Source organism: Apodemus sylvaticus, chromosome 1 (genome assembly GCF_947179515.1).
Source record: "Apodemus sylvaticus chromosome 1, mApoSyl1.1, whole genome shotgun sequence".
NCBI classification, from domain to species: Eukaryota; Metazoa; Chordata; class Mammalia; order Rodentia; family Muridae; genus Apodemus; species Apodemus sylvaticus.
This window is the reverse complement of record NC_067472.1, coordinates 104,631,453-104,659,041: the sequence shown is the minus strand read 5'-3', so window position 1 is coordinate 104,659,041 and position 27,589 is coordinate 104,631,453. Positions and strand designations below refer to the sequence as shown.

Here is a 27,589-nt window from a genome sequence, read left to right as displayed (position 1 = left end):
TCACTTGTAGAACATGACCCCATCACAAGCGCTTAGGAGGAACAAAGAAAGCTGCAGAGAGCAGAGCAAGACGGGAGGTCTGGGTGGTCCTCAAGAATGGCGGCCACTGAGTGTATTAGTCTTTCCCAGAAGAAAGGCAGAAAGGAAAAATAAAACTCCTGCTGACCAGAAAACTAGTGACCCCTAGTGGCCACTGAGAACTATGCCAAGGGGACGGGCCAAGGCTGAGGGGTAGAGTTGGAACTGCAAGAATGTGCCATCCCTGGAACCTTCGACTGTTTAACTTGCAAAGCAAGAGAATATGACCACCCAGGAAGTATTTCCTGTAGCTTCTGAGCCAGGACTGGAGGCAGGGAACACTGTTCCTACTCTTACAGTTGAGAAGGGAGGCAAACTGGAAGTACGGAACCACGCCCTCTTACACTGAGCCTGACAGGTGAGGATAGGCTGACAATAAAGGGATCCCAGAAGATAACCTGAATCGCCACTGGGAGAGGACTTTGAAGGCAGAGGAAGAAGCATGGGTAAGACCAACGTGCTGAACTTCTCTGAAGGCAGAAAGGAGACTTCTGACCATGCTGACCATGACACTTTAGATGCTGAGAGCTGGGGCAGTCAATGCCTGCTGTCCCAGAACTGAGGCAAAGGCCAGATTTCCACAAGTTCTGAGCCTACTCTGAGCTATGACATGTATTACTGACCAGATAGGTTACATAATATGACCCTGTCCAAACAACAACAAAAGCTAAGGAAACTAAGGACAAGACTAGGGGATTGAAGGTCCCTTTAGAGAGAGCACTAACACAGTCGCCCCAGAGCCTGGCACTGTGGCTGCAAGGGGCAGAGGTAACATACAAGGGGAGACAGTGGCAGGAGGAGACCACCCATCATCCAGAAGATAGGACTACAGCTCAGGCCATGGTCCCAGGCTCCAGGCAGGCCACTGCCAGCTGTTCTGATATCAGTTTATTCACCCTTTCCATCAGGACTGCTCCCTAGATGCAAAGCTGCTCTTTGCTGCTCCTGCGTGGGCCTTTCTTCATGTACTCTCACAGTTAGACTGCAACAGCCCACCTCCCAGGCAGAAGCTCTACTATAAGGCCCTAGCTCTCTAAGTGTGTCTGTGCCCCCAGATGCTTCAAAGAGGCGAGACACGGCTTAGGTACAGTTTTTAACACTGAAGAGAGTAAACAAATAGATTTTTAAAAAACTGTGGTTCTTAATGCACACTTTGATTTTTAACAAACAGGCCAGATCCTGCCTGGCCCTCACATGAATTCTACAGTAGACCCCCAACCCCAGCTCACAGGGAAGCTTTTCTCTGGCTTCTGGCTTCTGTTCTCTGGCTTCAGGCTTCTGAACAGAGTCCATCTCATACAGGGCCTTTGTGCCACTAGTGCCAGAGCACCACCTTCCTGCCTTGGTCCACGCTTACAACATGGTTCCCAGAGAAGCACCAGGCCACAGCATTGACAGCAGTGCTGAAGAGAGGGAAAACAGGCCTGAGGAGGGCAGCAGGGGCAGGCAGGCAGCCTGACTCTGACCCTGGACATCCAACCAACAGGCAGTTTGAGAAGCCTCTGTATGCCCAAGACAATTTCCTTATCTGTAAAATGGGCTCCCAGGATGGTGGTGATGGGCCCAAATGCTTGTGAAAGGTCTGGGGACATATCAGAACATGGAAGACTTGTGTGTGGAAGTTTCAGTAGGCTGCTCACCAGTGGGGTCCCTGTAGGCTGGTCTCCAGTTTCCCAGTGTTTACATTCCAGATGTACAGGGAGCCATTTGAGGAGCCTGCCAGTGCATAGCTTCTGTCAGGGCTGTACAGAACAGCAGAACAAAAGAAAATCAGATGTACAGAACAGACACACAAACACAGGCTACATAGGCATGACCTCCCAGATGCACCTGAACACAGCTTTGGTCCAGTCAGAACTGCACTTGAAGCCATCCGCCCTGAGGACAGAATAGGGCTGCAGTCAGAGAAGCTGCTACCAGTGTGCCAGCCTTCCTCCAGATGTGAAAGGGGACCAGCACTTCAGCAGGTTCTAGTCTAGAGAGGTCTACCAGGGAGTACCTCCCAGGACTTGCCTTGCACAGGAGAGGCCCAACTGGCCCAGGCCAGTACCTGAACACCTGTCGGATATTGCTGATTCTCAGGTCGATAACCTTGAGTGTGTTGTCTCGGGAACAGCTCAGCAGATGCAGCTGGTCATGACTGAGGCTCAGGGAGGTAACCCGGCCTTGCACAGGGATGACCTGGATGCAGTGAGGGCCCCTGTGGAGTTCGGGATAGAGAGGAATGAGGAAGAGACATCCTAGGACATTTGACAGGCTGTTTGTGGCCACATCCCTGGGTAACTTATTCCCTGGGGCTGAGGCTAACAAAACTACGGTCCCCTCCCACTACGGATTAGAGTTGGATCACTAAAGAGTATCAGTGATAGCCAGATATGCTGGCACGGGCAGGTAATCACAGCTGAGGTAGGAGAATCATAAAATCATAAGTTCAAGACCACCCTGGGAATCTTTATTGAGATTCTGTCTCAAAATAGGAATTAAAAAGGGCTGGGAGACACAAAGCCCTGGGTTCAACCCTTAGCAAAGGAGCAATCTCAGAAAGAGAGGCTGCAGAGACTTGCCAAGCTCTAGCTCTGCCTTTTCAGCCATTCATGCCTAATGACGGACTTAGTACTTTAAAAAGCAGCTACTCTTTTATTGTTGTTTTACTAAAAAGTGGTGATTATATATATATATATATATATATATATACATACACATACATATATATGTATATATATATACATATAATGTATATATATGGTTCTTTGTGTTGGCTGTAAGGTCTGGGAAGGAGTTCAGTGCTGACTAAGAGCCACTAGGAAGGCGGCACAGCTCCCCAGACATGCTGAACCCTCAAAGACCATGCCCAGCAGAAGCCACCCACTGGCAGTGCCGGTCTGACAGCCATACTTCTCCAAGGTTCAATAACCCTTCCTCCCACAGCCAGAGAAAGGAACGAAGACTCAGGGGCCTCTAACAGCCACAGCCCGTGCCTATATCACCTGCTGTCCCAGAACCGGATCTTCTGGTCATTGTGGCCACTGATGATGATGTGGTCCCCGCACACCACGTCATTGCAGTAGGAAAGTACATTGATGGTCCTGGAACCTGAGGACCAATGGGAAGATCCCAGAGTCTCAGAGAGTCATCAGGAGCCACTAAATGTGGTGGCTGTAAGGTCTCCTTCCAAGACTGGAGTACAGGCCTTCCCAGCCTAGGGCTCAAGCTATCTCTAATTCACCTACCAAAGACCAGGGTCACCAAGAAAGCAGGAAGCGAGCAGCAGTGACAGAGAAGGAAATCATTAGAGGTTTGAGCCCAAATGATTATGAATCCCAAAGCTACCACAACATAGCAAGGTAAGGGTCCCGATGACTGCACTGGGGCAAATGGGATTGGGCCTCACAGTAGGCACGGCCCAGGTCCCACTCCTTCACTGTCCGGTCTCGGCTCCCGGTCACTGCCTGGTGCCTTGTTAGCTTGAATTTGGCAGCTGTCACTTTGTCCTTGTGTCCGGACAATGTTTCCTGTCCCCACAGAAACCACACATGAATCCAAGCCCCACAAATAACCATTCCGCAAATCTTAAGTCACAACCCTTTAACCCTTTTTTAGGCAGCCTCTCCAGCCAGGCCTCACCTTGGACTGTGTCTCTCCCACCTTCCAGAGCTGGGCAGCCTGGTTGTAAGTAGCTGCCAAAACCTGGGAGCCCTGGAGAGAGGGAGCAGGAAAGGTCCTGGGCCACGATGGGTCTGGCAAACCATTGGTCCTCAGGCCAGAGAGCTGCCTCTAAGCTTCCCAGTCACCGAGGGGAACTAGCTCCTCTAGAGTTGATTCTAAGACCCGCAATATGCCCTCAGGCCCCAGAGCCCCCTGCCCATCGTGGAGACTGAAGTGACATTTATGCCGTGGGGCAACGTCTCCTTACCGAAGGGTCAAAATCCACACTGGTGATGCTGCCGCCAGCGCCTTCGAGGGTCTGATTGGCCTCCAGGCGACCTGACCGAGCAGAGGAGGGGCAGTGGAATGAGATTATTAACCTTACAAAATAGAGGAACTCAGACACAGAGCAGTACGCAGAAGACAGAATGGCTGGTCTGGCCTGGGCTCTGGGGTGGAGGCGGCACCTCCTCTAACTGCTGTATACTCCTAGGGGCAACTAGTCAGTTCACAATGCTGGAGAAGAGCAGAGCAGGGGACTGTCCCTAGGTCATGCTGCAGGTCAGGCTGGGCAAGCTGGAGACCCACTTCTGGGAAGCCTTCCAGAGTTGGTGTTGAGTCCCTTTCCCTAGAGAGTACAGGTGGACAGTGTTGGTCACCTCACAGATTTCTGGCAGTGCAAGTGATACTAGAACAGGATTCCAGGGTACATTGGCACAGAATATACCAGCACCAGAGCAGCAAAGGCACATAGATTTCTGTTTGAAGCCAGCCTGGACTACATAGTGAGTTCCAGGCCAGCAAGGGCTATAAGAAAAACCTATCTAAAAATTAAAATGTGTCTTGGTAGACCCAGGGACTTGCCTGACCCCTGGCTCTAATATGCCTTCAGGATGGGGCCAGAGGTCCCTCAACCTTGTCTAGCAGCAGCCATCTGGGCTTAGCCCTCCCTGTTCTGCAGGTCTGAACCCAGGGCTTGTCCTTCAGAGCAGTAAGCTCAACACCCATCTTCCCCCAGGAGTCCTCTAGCAGGGGAGGACGGAGGACAGGTCTAAGAGCCTACCTCCCACAACATTCCAGAGGTGGATAAGCCGGTCAGCCCCTCCAGTGGCCAGGAGGCTGCTGTTGGGACCAAAACAAACAGCATTGACCTCAGAAAGATGGGCATCCTGTAAAAAACAAGTGGGAGGGGTTGGCACCCCGCCTTCCCGGTGCGTGGCTCTTTGTGCCCACTCACAGGACTTCTCACACCTGTTCTTGGATTGGCAGTTCTCTTTGAGGGCCTTGGCAAACCTGAAACCTGTCCCTAGAAGGTCTTCTCAACCCAGCATGGGGCAAACGCACCCATGCTCCATGCTGGGCGTGTGTCCTCCTCCCTCTCGCTAGTCTGTGTTCCACTGTAAAATGCTGTGTGGCTCCCTCCACAGGCTGAGGGCAAGCTCCTCCAGCCTTGCTTTTCCGGCCCACTTGAGCCACCCCTGAACACTCCTATTGGCCCCTCAGGGATGTGGCCCAGCTCCTTCCTTACCAAGACATCCTGAGCCTGGGAAGGCATCTGGGCAGACACATACATGGGGATGCTTTGGTACCGCTGCTCAGGTACACCCCCAACTGAATGGCCTCTTCTTTTCTTGAAGCTACAGAGATGGGGATAGAAAAGCATTCAACAAAGCCTGCTGACATGGGGACTTTTAAGCTCTCCTGAGGCAGCAGCAAGAAGCAGACGTGGAAAGCGGCAGGATACCACCCACAGCACAGTAAACACGGTCCACAGCCCAACCTGACCACTGTGGGGATGTGGGCACCATATGCTGAGAGCAGCAGACATAAGACAGGGTGACGGCTACAGAGAAGCATTAGGGATGGCATTACCACTGCTAGGCTAAGTAACTCTGAAGAAATCTTAGACATTTTTGAGCTTCAGTTTCCCAACTGATCAATCAACCTCAGACTAGCGCCCAGTCCCCTATGAACAAGGACAGAGCATTATGAACCTGGAAAATAATTATCAAGTGTTGGTCTTGAGCTATCCACCCAGATCCTGCCTGTGGAGTCCAACAAGATGCACAGACAAACGGGTACCATAGGACAGACAGACCAAGGCTATGCTCAGGCCTTACAGGGGGTGCCAGTCCCTTCACACATGTACACGCACACACACACTTACTCCAGCAGTCCCTTCACCACATCCACACAGTGGGACAGTGTCAGGGAGGTGGCCGAGGCAGACCTGGGGCAGAACGGAGAGACACACTGAGAGCCTGGCTCACGGCTGTGCCAGCGGCAATCACTGATCCGTGTATTTTGCTAAGGATCTTTGAAAAGGCTCACGCTCACTCACTCAAGGCAGGAACTAGAACTTGACTCCTTGAAGACTAGGAGAGGATTGGTATAGACCCTCCCAGAAGGGTGGAGGGAGGGAGAGCTCTGATAATGAACACCTCCCTGAGTCTCACCAAAATGGTACCAAGAGTCTCATTCCCTAAGTGCTCACCAAGAAAATCTCCTGGGAGAGCAAGCTCAGCCTGTGGAGAGGGCTGAGGAAGAGAATGGTGCTTCCAGGCTGAGGCAGAGCAGGGAAACCCCCAGCTTGCTAAGCAGCCCCCCAAATACCCAAGAATATGTTTATGCTGGGATATCTACATTCATTCGGATTGCCAGGAATGTGGGGAAGCAGTATTTCATGATGCTCAGATTTCATTCACTGTCCCAGGGACATAGGTCCCTGGAGGAAAGTCTTCTGGAAAAGAGCCTTCAGGCTCACAAATGGGAAAGAAGGAGCAGCCAGTGTCAGGCCAATCAAGATGCAGTGGAAGCCAGATAGGCTGGCACATGCCTATAATTCCAGCATTGGGAGGTAAAGGCAGGAAGATCGCGAGCTCAAGTCATCCTTGACTACACACTGAGTCTGAGGCCAGCAGAGGGGCACCCAAGATTCAAGCTCCCATCTGATCTCCAGTGCGAGCACGCTCTGACACAGGCTCAGACTCAGGTGTGTTCATTAATCTCGCACACATGCTCATGCCCCTGTGTGGGCATACACATACACTCCCGTGCTCTCTCTCTCTCACACACACACACAAACCTAGGACACCTGAGTGTCCCAGGGTCTTGTCTACTTCCCTACGAGTGGCACCCTTTTATAAGCCTCACAGCTCACCCTCAAGGGCACTGGTTCGTGGAAGTGGAGAATGAGGTAACACTGCCTCACGGCACTGGGATGCACACAGGGCTCTCCAAAATCTGGTCCTGGAAGATGTGGACAGCCTCCTAGGTAGAGGGCCAGCTCGGGAATAACTGAATGCTCACCTGAAAGGCCTCTTCCACTTTTCACAAGTCTCACTCTCCAAGAACTCAGGCATAGTGGCAGGAGCTAGAGCCACAGTCTCCTCTTTGGTCCTATCTTCTAGAGTGTTTGGGATCCTGAGAGAGAAAAGCAACTCAAGAAGACCAAAGGGGAAGCCTGCCCCTCCCTAACGCAGCACTAAAGAACAGGTGATAGTCGCTAGCTGCTAAGTATTGGCTTGAGTGACCACACATTATCTCTGCACATATTTAGTGGCCTGACCTGTGCACACAGGCACCTGGTGTACCTGTAGCTAGCAGGAGTTGGCTACGAGTAGACTGCAGGTCATGCACACATCCCAGGGCACCTCCCCAATACTAGAGTCATCCCTGTCCCCTCCCCATTCTTTTGTTTATTTATGTATTTATTTATTTGGTCTTTTTTCTTTTCGAGACAGGGTTTCTCTGTGTAACCCTGGCTGTCCTGGAACTCACTCTGTAGACCAGGCTGGCCTCAAACTCAGAAATCTGTCTGCCTCTGCCTCCCAAGTGCTGCGATTAAAGACGTGCATGCGCCACCGCCGCCCGGCTCCCCTCCCCATTCTTACTCGCTGATGCTCACAGTCCGCTTAGCAGCTTTCTTCAGCTCCTGAGACACCCGAGCCTGGTTGGCCCTGGCAGAGAGAAAAGCATCCTAAAGGCTAAAGGAGGTGCTTTGCAGATGTGGCACCACAGCCTAAGGAGATCCTTCTGATCGGTGGAGGGGGTCCTCGCCTCCCCCACACTCGCCCACCTCCCCACATCTTTTAACCAGGCTGAATCCAGATTGCCTCCCCAAGGGCGTGACCCAGAGTTTTCACCTCTCTCTACGCTCATTAAGTAGATTGCGCTCAGCGGCAGCGCTCGCCTTGCGCTGCACAAGCTGCTCCAGCAAGTCGCGTGCCTCTTCCTGGAGCCTGCGCAGTGCCGCCTCCTGGTGCGCAGCTTGCTCGAGCAGCGTCGCGTAGGCTTCTCTCAGCGCCACGTTCTCGGCTTGCCTTTCCTCCAGCTGCCGGGATTGCTGAGCCCGCGCCTCCTGTAGCTGCACCACGCAGGCCTGCAGGGCTTCCAGCCTACAAAGTAAGCATTTGCCAGTGTCTTCGTGGGTCCTCTAACCCCCAACCACACACAGGTCTAGGAATTGCCTGGGGACTAGAGGAAAGCTCTAGGGGCCCTTCCCACCTCCTTGCCTGGGGTAGAGACCAGGCCCAACTCTCATCTCACCTGCCCTGCCGCTCCTCCAGCTGTGACTGCAGGGTGTCTAGGGCTGCGCTCTTCTTCACCACCTGGTAAGCCATCTGGGGAGGACAGGTGGCGGCATGGGCACCTTTGCAGGATGAACCTTGCCAGCCACCAGCTCTCTGCCCGGTTCCTGACAAGGTAGCCAGGCTGAGATAAGTTTGGATCTTGCATAAGGATGCCCTGCAGCTTCATGGGATAATTCTCAGATCGGCGGGCTCTAGAGTCTGACCGCTAAGCGTCAATACTAGTAATGTCCTTTATTTTTGATGTCCTTTATTTTCTTGGCCACCCTGCAGTAGATATTTAACCTGCAGCAGAAGGAATCTGGCAGGAGGAATCTGCGCCATTTCCGTACCTGTAAAATGGCAGGGGAGTGCTTTCCTAATCACAAGGTAAGCCAGAACTACTATTAGGAATCTACAATAATGACAGACTATTAGCTGGCAGTTGTCATGCCTTGCCCCAAGCTCTCTACACACACTGACTCAGTCTCCACAGCACCAAAGGAAGCACTTCCATTTTCATTGTCATTTTACACACGAGGTAGCCTACAACCATTAAGTGACTCACTCAAAGTCACACAACTAAGTGACAGACCTGATTACTTGAACCCAGGCCACCTAACTACATTAAGCGCCACATAAAGTAATGGTGCACTCAGCAGGTGCAAGGGACATGAGGTCTCTCCCATCTCCCAACATCTGGCTTCCTAGCCCATCCCCTACCTCTGGCCTACGCAGGCAGCCCTCAGACTAAGACTTCACAGACACAAGAGCAAGAACAAGAATGCGGGAGAGCAGGGGCCAGACTCAGTCCTGGAGCCCTGGGTGGAGAATTTCTTGGCATTCCTTCAGCTGAGAGCTAAGAACTGAGAAGGCCACAGGGATACAGCCTCATCAGTGGGCACAGCCTTGCCCTGGTAAGGAACAGATCCCAGGGCAAAGCTGTGCCCTCCAGTGCGGAGAAGATCAGAATAAACACCTGTGGCTCAGACACGGATGGCAGCGGGGACACTTATTACTAACTTGTTCCCCATTCTTTCTCCTCGGGGCCTGAGGAGCAAGCGAGGGCTGCTCACCTGCCGTGACACAACTCTGCAGGTAAGAGGCCTGGAGAGGGACTCCGTGCAGGTAGGTAGAGTACCCATTCCTTCACAGCCCAATTATAGTATCATCTATCTTTATTGTTCTGTTTTTTATATTTTTCAAGATAGGGATTCTTTGTGAAGCCCTGGCTGTCCTGGAATTCACTTTGTAGACCAGGCTGGCTTTGAACTCACAGACATCTGCCTCTGCCACTCCAGCTTATTTATCATTTTCAACACTGAGAAAGCCAATTGCCATCTCCTCCCCTTGCCTGTCACTTGCTTTCAAAGTTCAAACGATAGGTAGAGGTAGAAATAGATTAGTGGTTGCCGAGGATTAGAGACGTTCTGGTGTGACGAAAAGAGGTAGCAAGAAAGAGATCTTGTAAACAAACAATATCATGATGATTACATAAATCTGTTCCCGATAATGTCACACCACTGTCAAGTTATAACCACATAGCACACTGGGGAGAGGCCCTCAAATGTCTTCTTAACCCGCTCCCACCTATGTCAGGCAGGGGAGGAGACATGCTATAATGACTTGTGATTACTGGCTCATCACAGTCTCCATGGAAACCCACAGGCCCAGGTCTTGTTTATGGCCACACTCCCTGTTCTTTGGATTGTCAATAAATAGTTGTTGAAAGAGCGAACGAAGAATCCCGGAAAGTAGTTTTGTGTGGGTAAAGGTTCGAGTCCAGGGTCCACATCTCTAAGCCCCAGCGTAGTCCTCTGCAACTATAAAGTCATGGAGGACTGACTGAGCTAATGCAGCAAAGCCATTACCACTCACTGCCTGGCTTCTGCGGACGTCTCTCCTACCCCAACATTCTCAGACCCCACTTGCTTACCTCACCACAGACCAGCTGCAGCCCCTTCTTCTCCTGCTGCCACTTCACCCTCAGAGAGGCTTGTGATGAGACTTGGTCAGGGCCTGTCCTTGAGACCTCCTCCCTGACAACCAATAAGAAGAATTCATGGCCCCTCCTCTCACCCTAGTGCCCAAAGTCTACCCTAAGAGTGCCCTATAAAAAGCCTGAGAAGCCATTCGCCTTCTCGGGAGGGGGGCAGGTGGAAGCCGATCGAAGAACAAGCCGTCTCAGAAATAACAAGCTCTCCATGACTTCTCAGCTCCAGGATGGTCCCGACCCTGGACCCCTACCAGTGACCCTCGAGAAGTGCCTGCTAGCACAATGGCAAGCAATCGCTTGCTTTCCCAGAACTCTGGAAGCCAAAACAGTATTCTGTGATCAAGGACAGCCGAGGCTACATATTGAGAATCTGTTAAAAATAGCTCAGTGTTGGAAAGATGCTTCCCTTGCCACACCACTTGCCACACAAGAGTAGGGACCTGAGATTGGGCCCCAGCACCCACATTAAAGAAACTGGCACACTTTTGCCAAGAGCTGAGAAAGTTGAATCTGCTAGCTATAGGTTCAGTGCAAGACCTTGTCTTAAAAACTAAGGTGAAACATAATTAAGAAAGACACATGTCAACCTCTGGCCTCCAGTGATCACATACAAATAGCACATAAACAGGCAAAGGAGAGCCTGGCGCAATAAGTTGGCACACACCTGTAATCCCAACCACAAAGGTAGAGGCAAGAAACCCAGGAATTCAAGGTCATTTCCAGCCTGCCTAGACTGCACCCTGTCTCCAACCCCTTCCCTGCTCTTTGGAATAGGCAGCAAGCCTCCTTTTTTGAAGGTATCAGGTAAGGAACAGGAAGAGGGACAAGACTCAGAAGGGGAAACAGGAGAAGAGGATTGGACAGGGGGCAAATGCACAAAGAAGAGTCAGGGGAAACAATATTAAGCAGCCAGCTTGGGAGGACTCAAAAGGCTTCCTGCTGCCCCTCGCACGGCCCTGGGATGGGAGCCACAGGCTGATGAGGTGCCAGGGCTGAGCACAGTGAAGAGGCAGGCACAAGCAGTTCTCATCACCCACGACAACTCACCTCGAGTCCTGACGTGGGGTGGAGATGACATCCTTTGGCTCTGACTTCGACTTTTCTGAGAACTTGGCTAGCAGTTCAGCCTTCTCTAGGAGATGGTTATCTGGGGATGCAAAAGGGTGAGCCTGTGGCAAAGGCTGCCGCTTGCCAGCAAACTCCTGACATTCAAGTTATCTCACACTGGGATGGCTGCAGGAGCCCAGGGGTCCTGGGAATAGGGAAGGCCCTGGAGGCTGGGCTCTGCCCCTTCCTAGGGGATAGCTGTCTGGCAAAGCCTCTTCAACAGTGTGTCTTCACAGCACAGGCCCCCAAGCCCACCCAGGAGACAAGAACAGAAAGTCCACCAGTGCTGGGGACAGACATGGCTAGGTAGCAGTGGAAGAGAGACAGAAGGAAAGTAAGGGGCCTGGGATTAGTTCACCCTGTCAGAGGCAAAGTCTGAGCCAGAGCGTGTTGAAACAAGCAAAGCCACCTGTGTAAGGCCAACAAGTCACTTCCCCCCAGGCCTCAAGGTTTACAGTGAAGTAATTCTCACTTCCACCCAACAGCTTCCCCCAGGTCCATATTGAAAGTTCTTGAACAATCTTCCCAAGTTAGATGGTTAGACCTTGGACCCTCTCATCCACATCCATTCCTTTTTTTTAAAAACCAGTTCCAGGCGGATTGGGGCTGCTAAACTCGGGCCAGATCCTCTTCTCTCTTCCTTCTCTGTCACGGTGACAGAGGTTCCTGGACCTCGACTAATTCTCAAAACTTTACCCTAGACCCCCAAGGCATTGCAAGCACCCCTACCCCAGCATACTAGGTCACAATGTGCCTCATTAGCAAGTAAGAAATCTGAGGTAAAGGACTTGAATTACCCAAAACAACAGACGAGATCCCCAGTCTTGCTGCTCCCTTACAATTCTCCAGGGTGGTCCTCCCTTAAACCAATAGTCCCACTGCCCATCTAAGCAGTTGGAGAAGCGAGGCTGTCAGGAGGTAGAGGGATACGACCCCAAGAGAGAGCCAGCACTTACAAAGTTCCAAGGAAAACAAGTTTGATTGCGTGGGTGCATCAAAATTAGTACCAAGTGAGGAAGCAGTAGGGAGTGGCTAGACTTTCAGCCTCAAACACACAGTCACAGTTGACCAAAAGGCAGTAAATACAGATGTGCTCCAGTGTTCCTCGGATGGAGTGCACACACCTCCTCCCGGCCAAACTGCCCAGAAATAACCACAGGAGAGTTTAACTTCTTCTGGCGCGACAAGCAACCTAAAGAAACCCCAGGCCCCACTCGAGCTATGATCTGCTAAGCACTAAGGTGCTCAACGAACGTACACCAGGATAACCTATCCGTAACAGAAGCTACCAGAGACTTTTGCTCCTTCCTTTCAGCTACCATGGCTGCTCTGGCCACGCCTACCTTCCTTAACTGGACTCTGGGACCAAACTGACAGACCAGGCCCTACAAGGGGCACTCGACAAAACCAGCACTGAGACAGAGCTTGTGTCTAGGATGCTCAAGGGTAGCCGAGCTGAGTCCTGAGGGCTAAGCAGCTGGAAACGGCAGGCAGGGACTCTGCCTGTCCAGAGAGGGGCGTAACAGGTTCCAAGATGCAAGGCCCTCGGGAACCAAGACAGCGCCGCTGCCCTGAGTCACAAGTCGAGCGGCGGGACAAGCCCTCTCCCCGAGCAGGGAGCCCCACCTCCTCAACGCCAGTCATCCCTGAGCCCCCGGGGACGCACTCACAGGCCGGCACTAGCTCCAGGAAGAGCGCCTTTTGCGTGCGGTCCCGATGCCGCAGCTGCCGCACGATGTGGCGCTTCCAGACGGCGGCGGGCGCAGAGGGATCGCAGGGGGCGCCGGGTCCCGCCATGGCCGCCGAGTCCCTAGCGGCCGCGCACCGCTCTTGCCCTAGCGGGAGGGGCGGAGCCTCCCGGGGACTCCGTGACGTCAGGGCGGCAGCGGCGGGGAATCCCCGGGCTGTACCAAGCCCGTTTGTCGGGGAGATCCGGACACCTCAAAGCAGGTGCTTCTGGGGCCCGGCCAAAACCTTTAGTCCCAAAGGAGCGCGTTTCTGTCCCCGGGTAAGCAGCGGGGAATGCAGCCTCCCTGACGCCCGTGGGCACGTTCAGGGCGGGGCCTCAGGGTCGCCTTCCTTAACCTCGCCTTGCCTGGACCAGTGTCAGAAGCTGAGGATGCAGGATGCACTGAGTTCCCGGAAGGGGAGACCCCACCACCACCCCTGGGCTGTACTCGCACAAACACCAGGCACAAGCAGTCTAACAGAGAAGACTTCCAGAAGGAGCCCCACTGTCACCCACATGGTGACAGTTGAGTGGGGGTTTATAAGGGATCAACTAAGACCATTACCCAGAGGGAGCGGAGACAAAAGGACTCTTAAGCCCTGAAAAGAACAAGGGAACCTGTCTGATGACCTGAAGATTACCAATGCAGGCGAGTGGTGGGAGCAGCTCAGCGCCAGGGTTCTTGCTAAACCTGTGCGAGGGTCTACATTCAAGGTCCAGCGCTTCAGAGTTGTTAGGACAGGAAGCAGAACTATCCGTGGGAGGAGCAAGATTTAGAGGTCCAGTTGGTAGCAAGAATTAGGGCTCTAAGAAAAGTCTCTGTTTATCTGGAAAACTCCAGGCTCAGAGGAGAGAAGGGGCTTCCTTGTCTGCAACTGTATGTAGTAGGTATCTGAGGTCGCCAGCAACCCAGTGTTCTCTGACTCAGGGCCTATCTGCTGCCTCTCCTGGACAACACAGACATCTCTTGTGAGCACATTTGACAGTGAAGCTGGGCTCACTGGGAATTGCAATGAAATTGTCTCTAGCAAAGAATTCTGCAGATAAAGGCTGTGGTAAAAGAATGACAGGAGAGATTCAGTGGGCCCAGCCTTAGAATGTGACATACCGAGGAAGGTTCAGGGGGCCCTGGCCTCAGTTAGTGAAGGCAGAACTGGTTATCCCTAGGAAATAAACCGGGGGCGGGAGGTGGAGGGCGCAATGTCAGGCAGCCCTCCAGGCCCTGGAGGTGACAAGCCTTGAGATACTGATGGGGGTCTGCTACCGGACTTGGAAAACAGTAAAGGCAAGTGACACCCGAGGGAGCGTGTATCTGCTGTACGTTGGAGCCATGATGAAGCTGAACAGGATGGCCCATGACTGTGATCCCAGCACTAATGCCAGCCTGGGGTACACAGTGAGTGCCAAGTCAGCTGGGGTACATAACAAGACCCTGTCTCAAAACACCATGACCTGGCCCTAGTCCTGCATGTGTCTGCCTTGGATGCTTCTCCACTGTGCTGTGCCTCCTATTCCACTGGAAGTCTGGCTCTGCTCACACATTGTACTCAGAAGCACTTCCTGGGGCCTGCTCAGAGCTAAGGCTTCTGTGGCAACAGCCTGCCCATCCGCAGGCCTACACACTGCTGCATGTGTAAGTAGGAAGTCAAGTGGGGGCAGGTTTCCTAATAATTTTTAAAGATTTCTTTTTAATCGTGCATGTGTGTGTGTGTGTGTGTGTGTGTGTGTGTGAGTATGTGCACATGAGTGCAGGTGCCTATAAAGTCTAGAAGCATCAGAACCCCTGGAATTAAAGTCACAGGCAGTCTTACTACCAATGCGGGTGCCACGGACATAATTTGCTCTTAAGGCACTGAGCCATCTTTTTTCGTTTCAGTTTGGTTTTGGTTTTTGGTTTTTTGGATTTGGTTTTTTCAAGACAGGGTTTCTCTGTGTAGCCCTGGCTGTCCTGGAACTCACTCTGTAGACCAGGCTGGCCTCATACTCTGAAATCTGCCTGCCTCTGCCTCCCCAGAGTGCTGGGATGGCAGGCGTGTGCCACCACCGCCCGGCTACTGAGCCATCTTTTCAGCACACCTAATGCCTTTTGGACTCCCAAAATGCTGCTCCAAATTTTAAAATAGTTTTGTCATTTCTGAATGGTAGAGGATTTGAAGAGTGTGCTGACATAATCCCAGCTCTCTTAGGTTCTTATTTATTTATTTTGAAAAAATATTTTAACCTACTGCATTCAGTTAGGTCTCCCTCTGTGAACATGACTGTCGAGTCATCCCCTGGGGCCTGGGGAGGCTGACACATGGGCCACACCCTTGAATTTTTGTTTCCGAGACGTGCTGTAGTGGCACGTCTTTAATCCCTGTACTCTACCACTGAGTTATAGCCTGACAACCCTCCTTTTTACCCTCAGAGATAAGCTGGCCTCGAATTGACCACACCTCCCCAGATCTGAGATAACTTGCTGCACAGTCCGGCCTCAAATCTCCCCCACAATGGCACTAGTTCCACCTACGGAGGCTGGAGCCTACACGACTTTACTTCCTAAATGTCTCCAGCTCTCAATACTCTTTCTTGTTGGGCAATGGACTTGTTGGGCATAACTTGAGGGTGACGTCTGTATTCACACTAGAACAGTGTGTGCACCCGGGACTGACCAGTCCTTTAAAGGGAGGACTGTTCAAGATGGGATGAACACAAACTTCTTGTCTCTTCCCTTCATGGGGAAAAAATTGAAGTTTCAGCATCATTTCATAGTGGCTAATGCTATAAATTGGGCAAGAAAGAGGAAGGGGTGACACCATATTACAGTAGAAACTGGGTCAAGGCTAGATAGACACAAGGAATGTGGATCTGCTCCAGTGAAATACAGTAGCAGTGGAGTGAGATGAAGTGGCAGAAGGGTGCTTGACAAGTAAGTCAAACTCAAGTTGTTTGAGTGTATTTCATTTAAAGAAGTGTTAGTGAGAACTGGAGGTGTGAAGAGCTGGGGCAGAGCGCCTGCCTAGTATGCAACAGACCCTGGGGCTTTGATCTGAAGCAAGACAAAAACAGGGGGAGTCAAAGCTTCCCTCCCTACTCACCCTCTCCCCCAGCTACACACAGGCCACACCCCTTGACACTCTACAGAACTTTCACAATGGCCCCTGAGGACAGCCTCTGCTCTGTGAAGGCAGATAGATGTCTGTGCAGCTTCCAAAGCACCCGAAAGGTAGGGAGTTGAGGCGAGAATATAGCTCAGAGGTAGAATGCGAGCCTGGTATGCCCAATGCCCTGGTCAGATTCCCAGAAGCACATGCACAGATATTTGAGGACTGGATAAGATGAAGACACTGAATGGACGTCAAGGGAGACTCCATGGGAGATCAAAGCAGGAAGAGAGATGTGAGACCTTCACTTTGAAGCTCAAGTCTCTGTAGAAAGGATGGGGTAGAGACAAGATACACATCACAGTGTTTCCACCTTCCCTACCCCAGTCCTTGGCAACTTTCTAGGTCTTACGACATTGATCAGATATCTGGCTATTATAGTTTGAATACACCAGTGTGAAGCTACCTGTTAAAGGTGAGAGGTGTCTGCTACCCATCCCATAGCCAGAGATGGTCAGTACCAGAACATAGCAATGAATATCAGTCTTCCTCCAACCAAGGAAAAGGTCAGCCAAAAAGAGAGTTTTGAATGCACAGAGGAACTTGTGGGCAGACCTGAAGAGGATGTCCTCGGTATTGGAGAAAGGCTTGAGTCTGGGGCTGAGAGTCCTACGCAGACAGATGGAAGTGAATGGGGCCATCCAAAGAGGATGTGCAGGCGCATGATGGACTGAGACCAAAAGCCTGGCAGATGTCAGTGTTTCAGGTTGTCCTAACCCAGTCACCAAATCTCAGCCCCTGTGGTGGCACTTGCCTATAATCCCAGCATGTATACAGCAGAAATAAGAGAATTATCACGAGATTGAGGCTAGTCTAGTCTACAAAGTGAAAGGCTAGCCTGAGCTACATAGCAAAATCCCATTTCAAAATAAAAACCATGGTGTAATGAAGTTAACTGCTAGACATGATATTATACCCACTTCTGTTCTTGCAGCACTTGGGAGGCAGAGAAATCAAAAATTCAAGAACAGCCAGGGTCACATAATGAAACCATTTTTTAAATATTTTTTAAAAAAAAAACAAAAACCGGTGGGCATGGGGTTAGGGCCAGGGTTTGATTCCCAGCACACACATGATGGTTCACAGTGCCTGTACTCCAGTTCCAGAGTGTCTGACGCCCTCTTCTTGATTCCTCGAATACATTCATGGTACACCCACACACATACAATAAAAATAAATATTTTTAAAGTTGAGATGCTTGGCATTGTAGCCTATATCTTTAACTCCAATCCAAGGCAGGTGGAAATGCTCTCAGTGTGGCCTTTGACTTCAGCAGTGGCCTCTTCCAGATGGTACAAACTCACATTGAATGAAAGGACAATGCTTGTATCCATTGTGAAAGACAATGCATCAATTACTATTCCTACTTTTCTGGAGGATCTGAATTTGAGGCTAGCTTGGTCTACATAATGAGTTCCAGTCAACTAGAACTACAGAGTGAGACTCTGTCTCAAAATAAAACAAAACAAGCTGTGAGTGCTGACGTGCCTCTAAGTATATACTACTTGAGAGGTAAAGGCAGGAGGATTATAAATTCAAGGTCATCCATGATTTCTAGGCCAGAGTGAGATTATCATCAAAAACCAGACAAAACATCAGTTTCTTGATACAGAATTCATGCTTTCCCAGGCTACCCTCCTAAGAGCAACTGCACATTTTTAATATAACCAACTTTTTTTCTGTTGTTTCTAGGTTTCAAAATATTTGCATTATAACACTTTATAGTGTTTCACAGTAAAATACTTTCATTTTCTACCATAAAAGATGCAGATTCTTAGAAGAAAAAAAAAAGTCTTCAGAATCCATTCAGGCTGTCAACATCATCCCCACAGCAAGAAAAGCTACCGAGGACCATTGAAATGGTGCACAACTCTTGGAGCCTCCTTATCCTGCACACCTATCAGCTTGCTATGTCATCTCCAGGGAAGTACAAACAGCCACATGTTCCCTGAGGTAAACTGACCAGTTATCAAGAACACTAACTTGGTGGGATTTAGAATCACCATGAAAGCAAGTCCCTGGGCATGTTGGTAAGAGATGCACTAGAGTGGGTTAATTGAGGTTGGCAGAGCCAACCAAACATGGGCAGTACTTTTCTATGGGCTTGGGTCACCGGCTGAATAGAAAGAAAGTAGACTGGACACAGCCTTCATCATGCCCTGCTTCCGTGGTTGTGCCATCAGCATCACACTTCTCCCTGCATGGGTCCCCTGCCATCATAGACCATATCCTGAAACTGTGAGTCGAAATAAACACTTTCTCCGCTTTGTTGCTCTTTGGGGTGTTTAATTGTGGCAATAGGAAAAGTAACTGACAGTTCACAGTGTGTATCAGTCACGCATGCCTTGTCTTTTTGTTTATTGTGGGTTTATGCCTTCTGGAGGAGATCACAGCTGAGGTCATAGGCCACACTGAGAGAAGGCTGTGTCACATCCTGTCCATCTGTCCATTCCTACTCCTGACATCTATCTGGCATATGCCTATAGGTGATTTTGTAAAATAGTAGCAGACTCCATCCAAGCAGGCATGAACTGTGGAGTTGACAGTCGCGTTGGCATGTGACAAGAGAAGGCTATGTTCATTACCCGCCACATTTGTCCTTAGCCTGAACTGGCTGAAAGGGGGGAGGGGTTGGATAAAACTGATGCCATTCACTAGTACCTAGCACAGAACATGACCCCACAGTCACCCCCATGACAGCCCCACAGATCTTCACCAGAAGGGTAGCTCTCACATGGTCATTGGCTCTGTGTGCTGAGGCTGCCTGTGGACATCAGGAAGATCTTGCTGTAGACCAACAGCACTGAATGTAGGACATACTCAAACCAAAATACATGGTTTAGCTCATGGGACCACAACTGAGAAGAGACACATCAGGAGATGGAGTTTTCATCACAGGCCTTGGTCACACTCTTTTCACTTTCTACCCCAGGGGTAAAATCAATCTGAAGCCAAAGAAATGCACAGACTCAGAGGACAGCAATGAGCCCTTGGAAGAGCTCAGGACCCAGGGACCAGTTACATAATGGACTGGGCTGCTACAGTGGCTCTGCCAGAAACACCAGAAAGTGTCTGACAGGGTGTCAGCAGCACATCAGCATGTTGCCCACCATCAGCACAATGTCAGCACAAAGTCACAGACCTCACCTCACAGTAATAAGAGAGACTTTATTCTAGAGCCAAATATGAGTGCAATGTCCCAGAGAACACAGAGAAGGTTACCCCCAAATACCATGCTCCAAAGTAATTACTATGAAGCTTTTATAGTAGCAGAACAAAATGACAAACCAAGACACTGTTCAGAAGTTTTAGTAGAAACATCAGGTGGGCAGGTTACAGCGAAGGAGAGCAAAACATGCTACAGGCCTTAGGCTATCTGATGGCAGTTCTTGGTGGATGGTGAAAGCTAGGCGTAGGTTTATACATCCCAAAGAGGATAGCCACAGGGTGTCAGGTCCAATGCAGTTGTGCGCAACAGATGGCTATTTAAAGGGTTAAAGGTAGTTCAAGATAATTTAACTCCAGACCTGCAGCATTCCACCTATGCATGGTCATTTAAGTTTTTATCAGCTAGTGAGCTTGTTAGAATGTATAACATAGCTTTGGCTTTTTTTTTTTTTAATTTCTGGAATTTTGATTCAAAGCATCAGGCAGCCTGGGCACAATGGGAAAGCGCACGGGCATGGCACGACCAGTAACCCCAGTCATCTATCCCAGCCTCAGCCAACTGAATCTGGTGGTCCAGTGAGATTTAAGCAAGATAGCTTGAAAGGCTCATCAAGGCTGGGTGCCAAGTGGACCCAGAATCTTGCTTCCTTGAAGACAATAAAAGTAAGATGGACATATCATAGTGAATTTTAATCTGTGGGTTGCAACCCCCTTAGGCATCATACAACCCTTTCATAGGGATCACCTAAGACCATTAGAAAACATAGATATGTGCATTACAATTCATAACAGTAGCAAAATTGCAGTTACAAAGTAGCAGTGAGGGCTGCAGAAATGGCTCAGCAGTTAGGAACACTTGACTGCTCTTCCAAAAGTCCTGAGTTCAATTCCCAGCAACCACATGGTGACTCACAACCATCTGTAATGGGATCTGATGTCCTCTTCTGGTATGTCTGAATTCAGCTACAGTGTACTCATAAATATAATAATAAAAAAAAGTAGCAATGAAAATAATGTTTGGTTGGGGGGTCACCACAACATGCGAAAGTGTATTAAAGAGTTGCGGCATTAGGAAGGTCGAGGACCACTGACGTAGCACGCTCAGAAGCACGCCCTTTATGTGGGTCTCTGTACCCAAGTCCACTCAGTGACTCAGATCCTGCAGGCAAGACTCTCCATTTTGTTCATATCATTTCCTTTAGCAAAGTTCCAGATAGCCTGCGATTTCAGAAAACAAGCCTGCTGGGTTGGTAAGAAATAAATTGTTGCTCAAAGCAGGAGGTCATTATAACATTTTTATAGCTGCAGTATGTCCTTGGGAAAATATTATTTCCTGTTAATTTTACAGCTGGCTTTTTCTGCGCCAGTTATTCTAGCCTAATAAACAGTAAGGAAGATTTTTACAATCCAACATAATTTTTAGGTTGCAAGGGACAAACAATGGAGAAAGAAAGTGAGTAGGCAGGAAGAAACTAAAATGTGAGCCTCACAAAGCAAGGTAAGACCGTTATTTTGAAGAAGGCAACAGATTTAATTTATGGAACTGTCCAACAAAGTAGCCCTGGCCACAAAGTAGCCATTTGTATTAGTTAAAACTAGTTTCTTTAAAATGGCATTCAATTAAGGTGGTACTGTGTCATTTGTATCAAATCCTTGTGTCTGCTAGGCAAACACTTTACCACCGAGGTTCTACTATGGAGCCCAGCCTGACCTCAGACTCATATCCCTCCCATCTCCAACTCCTGGGGCACCAAGGCCGCCTAAAATTTTTAATTCTTATGTGGCATTTAGCCATGCGTCAAGTAGTCGCGCATTAGTGGCAACGGTATTGGACGGTGAAGGTAGTGGACATTTTTATCATTGCGTGAAGCTCTTCTTGATTAAACTGGGCATACTGGCGCAGACCTGTAATAGCAGCACTTGAGACAAACAAGCCGTGCGGTTTGGATTTGACACCAGGACAGAGGGTCCAAGCCAATGGTGATCAGCTGTGGGGCAATTGCAGACAACTTAGAGTTCTTTCTAAGATACAAGGTAGCTACTGTGTAATTTATGCGTCCTTAGAACCAACCAGCCTTGGTTTAAAGCCCAGGCTCCACCTCCTCACTGCTTTGAACCGCTGCTGAAGACCTCCTCTGTCGCCAAACTCCAACTGTCAATATGCGCTTCTGCGACCTCACTCTCAGACCTTCCGGAAATGTAGCTTTTACCAGGGCGAAGCACAGTGCCCAAGCCTCTGCCCTCCGCCCATCTGGCGCTTGGTCTGGCCACCGTAAATGGTTGAATAGGCTTCACGGGGCGGTGCCCTCCCTGTCCCTTGCTGCCCTGAGGCTGTAGAGTCGCCTACACCCGAGGGAAAGCCCAGGGGCCGCAGGCAGAGCGGCCACATCCACTAGGGGGCTGCCGGGCAGCTACTTGTCCTTTGGGAGCTCGGGGCGTGCTCGCTGGAAAGCGCACGCGCAAATGCGAGTCTCGCAGCCTCGGTAAACACAAAAAGGCGCCTGCGCGATGAGGGCCTCACGTTGGACGCGCGGGAGCGCCTGAGCAAAGATAACCGTAATGTGTAGGAACGGAACTGTCCACTCCTCTTTCCGTAAACCTTTTATTGTTTTATTGTGGGGGCAAATCACAGCCCCCCTTGTTGCCTTGACCCTCACGCCGGACTAGAATAAAGGACCAGAGTAGGGTTCCAGAGCTATAGCCCCGCCTCCACTTTGACTTGCTGTGTGACTTGTGTAAATTACTTCCTTGGGAACCTAAGCTTTCTCATTTACAGATGGAATTAGCTTGTTGGAAGGCTCATATGAGATCCAAAGATGAAAATGAAACTCCCAAGCAGTCTGTAAAGGCAGAAGATTATTACAGTTAGTTGATTTCAGGCCGAGAGACCCATTTCCTCTTTTTGCAAATTGCAAACCCAAAGGCACCAAACAGGCCCAGGGCTAGCCAAGTCACTATGTGAGCTGGGGCTACAGCCCAGCCTTTTTTGCCTTTGGGCCTGGAGCTCTTCTTCACACCGCAGAGACTAGCTTTGTTGGATGAACATTTAGTAAGTCCGCTTGTTCCAGAAAGGTGAGTCAGTGTTCTGCTTCTGACCCAACTAGGCATGATGAGGAAGGCCCGTCTACTCAGAGTTGACCAACAGTCTCAGGAAGCAAAGGAGGATCTGGACATCCTGAAAAATAATAAATAAATAAATAAATAAATAAATAAATAAAAACAGTGTAGACTGGCGGTTCTCAACATATGGGGTGTGAGACCTCATTGGGGTTGCATATCAGATATCCTACATATCAGATATTTACATTATGATTCATAACAGTAGCAAAATTATAGTTCTGAAGTAGCAATGGAATCATTTTATGGTTGGGGGTTCACCACAATATGAGGAACTGTATTAAAGGGAAGGTTGAGAACCACTGGTGTAGCTGGAGCTGTGTAAACGCTGTTTCTCAAAATAGTATCCCAAGTATGGCAGATGAAGAGCACCACTGTTAGTATTCTGTCTAAGCTCCACCCCACACTTACCTGGCAACAGCCAGGTATGCCCCGCCCCATAGACCTGGCCCACTATAAAAGGGCTTACTTGCCCCGCCTCTCTCTCTCTCTCTCTCTCTCTCTCTCTCTCTCTCTCTCTCTCTCATTGCTCTCTCATCCCTCTCGCCTCTTGGCACACTCACCTCTCTGCCCCTCTTGGGCTTTCCTCCCCTCCCCCCTCTCCACCTGGTCATGGCCGGCCTCCACACCTCCACTTCTCTGCTCTACTCTCTCTCTCTCTCTCTCTCTCTCTCTCTCTCTCACTCACCCTCTCTCTCTCTCTCTGCCTCTCTAACTCCCATCCTCTGCCCTGAATAAACTCTATTCTATACCATGTCTGTGTGCGTGTGGTCCCTCAGGGGGAAGAGGTGTCTGGGCATGGGCCCGCCTAGGCACCCCCTTCCCCCACACCGCTGTGCCACATTCTCTAAACCCCTTTCTCTCTTTTTATGCCCTCTTCATTGGTGCTGAGACCTGGGAACAAACCCTTCAGCCACTAAGGGTAATGGGAGGGGCCCCTGAGCTGGGGTGCACTGGTGCTTTGATCACTTGAGTTGGGGCTGACGACGACTAGAAGTGGTAGTGGAGCTGGCCTACATAATGAGAGGAAATACTGCACATTGGACGAGGCTTTGAGAGCCTCTGGAACATGTAGAGGAATAAGGAGGCAGCACAGACACACATGGCACACACATGATCAAGCAGCTGCCCACTGGGGAAGTACACTTTTTTTGTGTCTCTCTGCCTTGCAGCAGGAATCTTCATGCATCTGTTTCTGGGGTGTTCTCAGAGGCCCCGAGGGCAGACAGATGAGGGAAAGGGCTGGGATCTCTGAGGTCGGGTGCTCATGGGGTCTCCATGGGTAACTAGGGAAGGTAGACACATGGTGAAATAGAAATCCAAGATCTAATCCTCTGGCCCCCACTTATTGTTTTGTTTTTCAGCCAAGAAACTAAAGCTTAAGGAAATGGAAGGCTTGGATGCAGCTCGCTTGGTAGAATACTTGCCTAATGTATACAAAGCCCTGGATTCAATCCGCAGCACTGCATGAATTGGATATGGTGGCACATTTTCATAATCCCAGTACTCAGGAGGTAGAGACAGGAGGACCAGAAATCCAAGGTCATCCTCAGCTACACAGCAAGTTTGAGGACTGCCTGGTATTTGTTACTTAAGACCCCCTCAAAAAAAGCATGAGGGGGTTGAAGATCATCCTCTCTCTCTCTCCTGTCTCTGTCTCTCTTTCTCTCTCCCTCCCTCCTTTTCCCCATCCCACCATTTCTATTTTGTTTTGACTTTTTCATTTTTTGGCTTTTCAAGACAGGATTTCTCTGTGTACTGTGGGTTTTCCTGGCTACTCTGGAACTCACTCTGTAGACCAGGCTGGCCTTGAACTCAGGTCCGCCTGCCTCTGTCTCCCAAGTGCTGGGAATCAAAGGCATGTGCCACCACCACTCTTGGATTTCTTTTTTGAGACAGTGCATTATTATGTAGCCCAGACTGGCTTCACAACTGAAGTATTTCTTCCTTCCTCAGCTCCAGAGTTGTGTAAGCTTGTGCCTTCACATCAGCCTTAGGAAGGGACTCACTTAAGGACACGCATGAGTTGGGACAGAATTGGACTAGGATGGAGATCTTTCCATTGCACGGCAGTGACCAAACATCTTCCTCAATCATTTATGGAGCATCTAATATATACTCTCAGAACCAATGGGAGCCAGGCCTGCAGTCAGTCCCAGGTTTTCATTAACTCTCAAGGTGTCAGTATTGTGACCCTGGATAAGTCACTGCCCCCCCCCCCCCCCTTCATGTCTCCAGTTGTCTCTAAAGAAGAGGTGGCAAGCATTATCCAGGGCTGTCTGGTGGTGAACTATAAATTAAATGAGTTATAACCTGTCTAGTACAAAGAAGAGCACCAGGCATGTGGTAAGTAATAAGTGCTGGTTATCACCGCTTCCAGGGAAGACGGGGTGTGGCAGGCTACAGATGGTGTTCTTCGCCAGCCAGCCAGCAGCCCTGTTTGTTCATCTCCACCAAACTTTTTCAACCTGCCTCTGGGGGAGCCAACATTTCTAGATGTAAAATGGGGGCTCTCATGTCCTCTTTGTCCCAGGGAAAGAGATGTCTGGGGTGTTGATACCAGAGAGTGCACGTGATCTGCCCGCATCCCAGGGCCCAGAGTTCAGAGGATTCTGGTCTCATGTTGACTATCTTATTTCTGACCCTACAGGAGCCAGACCCTGGGCTCGCTCCAGGTCCTTCTAAGTGTAGGGATAGTGAGAAGTCTTCCTCCCTGTAGGACAGAAGTCTCCATTCTTGGCCTGTGTTTCCTGGGAGTGGAGCAGGCTTTGGGCTGGAGGCAGAAGGAAGAGATAGGCCACGAGACATTAGAAGCTTCATCCCTGGCTCACCCTGCTCGAAGGTGGCTAGAGGCCTGGCCCAGTGGTAATTTCAACTTTGCTCCAAACCTTTATAAGTAATGATGTGGTTCAAACTCCTTATTTAGAGGTGGGGAGGAAAAGTGCAGTAAGGCCAAGAGGAGGGAGTCTGGTAAAGTAGCAGATCTCCTGCTTTCAGGTGTGGGCTCAGTCTAGAAGCCAGATGGGAGGGGGCAGGACTTGGTTCCACCCCTTCTCCCCTGGGAGAGATCCCCCAAGATGGCCACACAGCCAAATCAGTGGCCCTGGTTGGGGCTAGAGAAAGCTGGGAAGACAGCAGTGGCGCTGGAGTATAGGATCTGGTCAGAGAGGCACCCAGAGCAACTCAGGCAAACGGGAGCAGGGAATCCTTCTTAGTCTGGGATTTCTGTGGGATTGGGGGCCTGTATTCTTCAGTCTGTGGCAGAGGAGGATAAAAATACCGTGGGAGCACACTCCTGGAGGAGGGAGCCAAGCAGATTCAGAAATGAGTCACAGAACCAAGTCCTAAATTTAGAAGGTGCTGAAGGAGGCAGCCTCCTCCAGAGAAGATGTGGAGATGCCCACTGACCCAGGACTCCACAGACTTGGGGCAGGAAGAGTCCCCCAGGCAACAATGTCCCACGGCCCCCGAGCCTATGATAGGGCTGTTCCAGGACTAGATGTATGATCCCAGAATGAAGCTTGACCTAGGACCTCTTTCTCACAGTAGAGGCCCTGAAGAGGCTCACCCACACCAGCCCTTCACTCAGCCTGAGAAATAGTCTTTTCTGCCCTTGAGTAGGTAGGGCTGGGCTCCCTGTGCCCTGCTGGCAGGTGCTGTGTGAACATAAGGATGGAGGTAGGTGGACAATATGTCATCATCCAATGTGCACTTAGTGAGAATTCACTGCGGTCAGGGCACTAAGCTTAGCACACCCTGCTCAGCGACTCACTCCACTGTAATAATGTAAACCTCATCAGTCTACACTCTTAGAGGCAAGGCTGTCTAGACAGACTGAAGTCAAGTAAACTGTTTTAGATCCTAGCACGAAGTACTGAGGTCCTGAGCCAGACAGGCTGGCTTCCTTCCCCAAGCCACTGAACTGCTAATCTGAGTACTTCTATCTGCAGGCCATTCCCAATCTGTCCTCTAGTTCCTGTGCCCTGGATGCTGAAGGCTGCCCTTCTGCTTTGTAGGTTTCTGCTGCCTAAAGCATCCCCAGGCTCTGAGGAGACAGGAATCTATCCCCTCAATGGAGGACTTCACAGCGGACAGGTCCCTCTTCTGGCTCTTCTGCCTCAGTCTTTGGGAACTGTCTTGATAAGAGGCAAAGAGGCATAGCTAGGATTCTAACGGAACCAAAGCAGTGCCCCCTCCTACCTCAGAAGGGTCCTGGAGCACACATGGCCACCACACCCGGTACTGCTGGGGCCCTGCGGACAAGGTCCTGCTGAAGACCGGCAGGAACTCAGTTTGATTGATAGTTGGGTGATGCAGCCTTCCTGAAGCCCTTGAATTTCCTATTAGAGGCACTGGATCCATCTGCTGACCCCTCTGCCCCCCCCCCCCCCGGGGTCTGTGCTAAGGCTGGGTGGTGAGGGATGTCAAGGAGAAGATTGTCTAGGCCTTCTTCTGCCAGGCCAGCAATAACTCCTGGGGTTCTGTGACCGTGCCCCGCCTCACCGCCCACCCAACTCCTTCATTTTTTTTTAAATCTCAAAGCTGGGTGGACTCTGAGGGCCCTGAGCAGGGCAGTCATCACAAGGTAGAACTAGAGAGGTCCGTGGAGTGTGACCCTAGCCTGGCTTCCCATATCCAGGGGACCTCAAGTTGAGGCACCAATTGTAGATTCTGATTCTTACTGGTTTATTTTCCTTGCTGTCAAAGGGCCCTAGGTCCCTGTCTGACCGTTGGCCTCAGGTTGTTGTGGAGCTGAGACAGGATGAGTCTAGTCCTACCCTGAGCCTGGTGCCTCCTCACGTGTGCAGGATGTGCCTGTGCACACTGCTACATGTGCACACTGTTACTTATATATAACAACTGACTTAGTAGGCTCCTAAGGTCTGTGGAAATTGCTGTGTGACAATGTGGCACTGTAAGGTGGGCAGTGCGGGTGGCAGTTCCTTAGATGCAAGCTTTTCAGATTTAGCAAATATCTGGGATGTATTTGTAGTAAAAGTTATTTGGTGTATATGTGTGCATGCATACTTGTGTGCGT

General features: G+C 50.3%; 1 protein-coding gene and 1 long non-coding RNA gene across 5 annotated transcripts; one reads left to right on the top strand and one right to left on the bottom strand.

Moving 5' to 3' along the window:
- Positions 1–1,197: 1,197 nt before the first annotated feature.
- Positions 1,198–13,282, bottom strand: Atg16l2 (autophagy related 16 like 2). Of its 4 annotated transcripts, XM_052157248.1 has the most exons (18): positions 13,065–13,282; positions 11,335–11,434; positions 10,228–10,330; positions 8,272–8,345; positions 7,869–8,120; positions 7,617–7,682; positions 7,033–7,146; positions 5,891–5,953; positions 5,252–5,360; positions 4,787–4,892; positions 3,992–4,062; positions 3,703–3,774; positions 3,470–3,590; positions 3,066–3,171; positions 2,129–2,278; positions 1,909–1,956; positions 1,719–1,820; positions 1,198–1,481 (listed from the first exon to the last, which is right to left on the bottom strand). In XM_052157248.1, exons 1-18 carry the CDS (start codon positions 13,189–13,191, stop codon positions 1,394–1,396), a joined length of 1,872 nt encoding a protein of 623 aa, XP_052013208.1. In that variant the 5' UTR covers positions 13,192–13,282; the 3' UTR covers positions 1,198–1,393. The 4 variants fall into 4 exon arrangements, with proteins under 4 accessions (XP_052013208.1, XP_052013224.1, XP_052013215.1 ...); XM_052157264.1 differs by lacking the exon at positions 3,703–3,774; XM_052157255.1 differs by lacking the exon at positions 5,891–5,953.
- A 140-nt stretch (positions 13,283–13,422) lies between these two features.
- On the top strand, positions 13,423–18,540 carry LOC127664984 (uncharacterized). The gene is made up of 2 exons (XR_007973298.1): positions 13,423–14,756; positions 18,031–18,540. It is a non-coding gene; the product is annotated as an uncharacterized LOC127664984 (long non-coding RNA).
- Positions 18,541–27,589: the final 9,049 nt, after the last annotated feature.

Coding starts and splice junctions, on each gene's coding strand:
- Atg16l2 (XM_052157248.1), bottom strand. CDS start 13,191: ATGGCGGGACCCGGCGCCCCCTGCGATCCCTCTGCGCCCGCCGCCGTC. Junction 10,331..11,334: donor ACCCCACGTCAGGACTCGAG/GTGAGTTGTCGT, acceptor ATTGGTTGTCAG/GGAGGAGGTCTCAAGGACAG. Junction 3,591..3,702: donor TGGGAGAGACACAGTCCAAG/GTGAGGCCTGGC, acceptor CTGTGGGGACAG/GAAACATTGTCCGGACACAA.